Here is a 4,158-nt window from a genome sequence, read left to right on the forward strand (position 1 = left end):
CCCTTTCTTTTATGCTCGTACGTCCACGACACTGTTTTGTATTCTCAACTCTCCTCACTTCTGGCGGCAGCGGTGGACCATTGTTCGTATGTTTCCACCATCACAAGAGGTTTCAACTGCACGGTAATCAAAGAAGTCCTTCAGGGTGGCACCCTTGCAGCTTTGGCATTCCCAATAGTGATGATGGTACCCTTCAGATCATAATCCAAGTCCAATGCAATCATGTTGGCTCCTTGATTTCTATGATTTGACAGTGGGGTACGATTTACATTTGGTGGAGCCGGGGTACATTGTATGGCTCCGTTTTTAATTAGCAGCTCAATTTCATTATTCAATCTATATCAGTCCTCAGCGTCGTGCCCAGGAACACCAGAATGGTATGCACAATATTTGGTCGCGTCAGAATATTTGGAGGGTTGGTCAGAGATTCTTCCTTCCACTGGGTATATCAGCCTGACTCTCTTTAGACTTTCAAACAACTAGGCTAAGGATTCAGAGATTGGAGTGTAGTTTATGGGAATTCTTTCTTCAAAGTTTGGGCGTGGTCGTGGAACATAGGCGGGTCTATTTTGATGGGTGGTGGTTTGGAATGGAGCATATGGTCATGGTGCTCGGGGTGGGTTGTATTGAGGTCTAGCATTGTAGTACAGTTGGGTGTTATATACTGAGGCATAGGTAGGTTGATGTGAAGGATGAGTTTTTATGGGGTAGGAATTGTTTCTGTGAGGAGGACTATACTGATAGTAGGGAACAATTATTGCTACTTCCTCTTTCTTCTTCTTCTTCCTACTACCTATAGAACCAGATTGTGTTGCCTTTCTGGCATCTTGCAGCGTGGCCATCGACTGTATTTTGCCTGATTTGATGCCTTCCTCCAAGTAGTCTCCTATCCTAACCAGCTCAGAAAATTTCTGACACATTATACCTATCATCTTTTCAAAATAAATCCCCTCTTGGGCCCTGATGAAATACTTGGTTAGCTCATTATCGTCGAGTGGGGGTTGGGTTCTGGCAGCCTTCGATCTCCAGTGGCGAGCATACTCTTGAAACGATTCTGAGGGTTTCTTTTGCAAATTCACTAAGTCCAACCTGTCTGGTGTGATATCGGTATAAAACCCGAATCGGTTCATAAAATCCTTTGCCATGTCTTTCCACTCTCTCCAATTTCTGGGATCCTGGCGGGTATACCAAGTGAGCGCTTCTATTGTTAGACTCCTTTTAAATAACTTCATTCTCAGCTTTTCATTTCTTCCTATCCCGATCACCTTATCGCAGTAGGCCTTCAAATGCGCATGGGGATCACCCGTTCCATTGAAAATGTCAAACTTTGAAGGCTTATACCCTACATGCATGTCAACATCGGGATGTATACACAAGTCCTCATAATCCAGGCTCCCGCTCCCTAGAGCAACTTGGAGATTCTTCATCTGCTTTCTGAATACTCGCAACTCTTATAACATTGATTCATCTCCCTTGTACTTTTCTTTTTTCTCCGTCTCAGCATATTGATCAATCTCATATGGCACTCTAACCGTTATGGGCACGGTAAAGATGGGTTCTGAGGTGGCATATATAGGGGGAATATACCACCTTATGTGTGGCAGTGTGTGCCGCAGGTATGTGCCGGGTCTGATTATTGGCAAAAGTGACGTTGTCACGAGGAGGGGTATGAATTAGTTGGTGGTGACTGGTATATTTTGTGGTGTTTGGATATAATTCAGGACATAGGGTGTATGTATACGAGGGTTTGGTGGATTACTAGGGGCTACTGGTGGTATAACTTAGGTTGTGGGATTTGTGGTGACAGTGGTTGGGGTACTGGTTATTTGTCGGGTGGTTGAAGAGAAATGATTAGGGATTGAATCTAATGAAGGGAAGTAGAGTTGTTGCGGAAGCGTCGTCACAACCAAGTGTGCTAGTTCCCGGATATGCTGTACTTCCTCGCTCAATGACTCCATTTTTTGTGCCATTCTAGCAACGTGCTCATCCTTTCAAGTATCATGCTTTTCTCTCGATTGCCTTGGGTTGTCGTCTATTACTAGAGCATTTCTGGCCGGGTTGTCAGTTGCATACATCTTTCCCTTAGATCTCAGATTGTACAGTGGCTCGGCCAGGTTTACGTATCAACATAAACCAACCTCTATTTTCAGGGGATAAAAATAAAGAAATAAAGCGAGAAAATAAGGAAAAGTAAAAGTTAGTTTCAGAAATTGCACAAATATAAGCACATAGGGAAGTTAATTCACGTGTTCAGATAAGCGCATTTCCTAAGATGCGTAGGACCTCTCTTTGCCAGAGGTAGGCCTATATCGCGAATGTTTGGCGAATAATCAGATTTTGACACGTTTAGATACAGAGCAAACTGTGGTCTTTCATTGATAGGCTTTGGATTATAATAGATGGGAGCGGTGGTTAAAACATTGTGTTTCAAAGTTCACAAGATTACATGGGCTCATAGGCTTGCCCTTAGGGAAATGAAAAGGGTACAAGATAAAGAGAAATCAACCAACCACTAATAATCGTCCCCAGATTCACCTCCCAAGCTTTCTTCTTCAGGCTCCTCCTCAAGGTCCTCTTTGACTTCTTCCTCCTCCTCGTCGTTGTTGTACTCAGGCTCTTCTTCGGGATCCTCTTCTAGTTCTATTTTTGATTCAATTTGTATCTACTGGATCACCTGATGATCGTCCTCCAGTGGTGGCAACATGTTGTCGACCTACCCTGGAACTACTTGCCAATGCATGGCGGGGCTAATGAGATAGTGGGGTAGAATCTCATGGTATATATGCAGAGCTGCTGCTAAATACTCTAGTGTTAGTCACTCTCTACTAGGTCTGGCTAACTCATCCTCCTCATTGTCCACATGAAGTATTCAGGAGTGCACCAGGAATTCTGACCCATTGGCATCATGATCAAGTCATTCCATTCATCTTGAAGTCTCTTCACCCTTGGGATTGAAATTTGTCCATTGTAGTTATCCTCGTATAAAGCAGTCCTTGACCAAAGGGGCACATCTTAGATCAGACCAGATTGCCTTAGAACCCACAGAGGTGCATATGGCTGAATTCCTTCAAGTCCCACCAACTTGATGAAGTATTTTCCGTGGCTCCTTAAGATTGCCCTGCCATTTAACCATGAAAGCTTCCAGTTTACCCATTCTCCACTCAGATAGGTCAGCATGCCTCTCCACTCCTCTTGCCCGTGCGGTGCAACCCAATGAATCATCCTCTTGTTATAGCTCCTGATCATGTTACTGACGTCCATAAAATAGTCGACTGTTGCCTCCCTCTGAAAGAAATGTTCTGTGGCCCATATCTGGAGTAGTGGGTAGCAGCCTTTGAAAAATTCATATCCTATAGAGCATGCTGACAAAGCCCGGAATGTCTCTGCTAATATCATGTTAACAAGGGTGACTTGCAGATTCCCTTAAATGGGTACCAAGACGAGGGGCAACATGTTGATGTTGATTCATCCTTTTCTTTGCGAGAAGACCAGTAATTCCAACAATGCCAGAGAAAAGGTTAGAGGGCGTAGACTCTCCCACGTTGCTTGATCGCAATGAAACTCCTTCGAATGCCACTCGTAACTTTCCTAGTGTCCGAATCTGCCAAACATCTAGTCCAAACTCACCCATCCATCTTCAGTGTTTCTCAAATTCCTGTTGTTTGTCAGACCGAATGAATGAAGGAACCAGTGGCCGGGCATGACAACTGGTAGTATTGGTTTTCTCCCGGCAAACGACAATATGAAGCTAGCGTTTCTTCCTATGTTGGTGCCAATTCACAATCGAAGAACTTGAAAACCACCTTAGCTGGGTCCCAGAATTCTATCAACAGTCTGGTAAGGACTTTGTTGGCTCGGATGTTCATCAAAGTGGTCAGTGATTCCGAGTGCGTTCTAATCTCATCCCCATATTTCCGGCGAATGTTTCTCAGCTTGTGCGATGCACCCATGACCATATTGCTTTTGCGGGTGTTATGGTTGATTTCGATCTAAAGAGGTGAAAAAGGGTTTAGTAAGTATTTGCTCCAGATCTTTAGCGTATTCTCTGGATTGGTTTGTCGTTCCACAAAAGGCATGCCATTGGGTGCATGACCCGTTGATATTAAGTTGGCTTTCTTAATAGTGAGTCAACACCAAGGATCGACTCACCTAAGGTTT

At 44.0% G+C, this 4,158-nt stretch overlaps 1 protein-coding gene across 1 annotated transcript; it reads right to left on the reverse strand.

Annotated features, from left to right (window-relative positions):
* Positions 1-602: 602 nt before the first annotated feature.
* LOC104117454 (uncharacterized) lies at positions 603-1,427 on the reverse strand. Its single transcript, XM_009628514.1, has one exon. It carries the CDS (start codon positions 1,425-1,427, stop codon positions 603-605), a length of 825 nt encoding a protein of 274 aa, XP_009626809.1.
* Between the last annotated feature and the right edge of the window lie 2,731 nt (positions 1,428-4,158).

The sequence above is a fragment of the Nicotiana tomentosiformis genome, chromosome 10 (genome assembly GCF_000390325.3).
Source record: "Nicotiana tomentosiformis chromosome 10, ASM39032v3, whole genome shotgun sequence".
Lineage (NCBI taxonomy): Eukaryota > Viridiplantae > Streptophyta > Magnoliopsida > Solanales > Solanaceae > Nicotiana > Nicotiana tomentosiformis.

What these genes read in the sequence shown, in the direction of transcription:
- LOC104117454 (XM_009628514.1), bottom strand. Translation starts at nt 1,427, where the DNA reads ATGAAGAATCTCCAAGTTGCTCTAGGGAGCGGGAGCCTGGATTATGAG.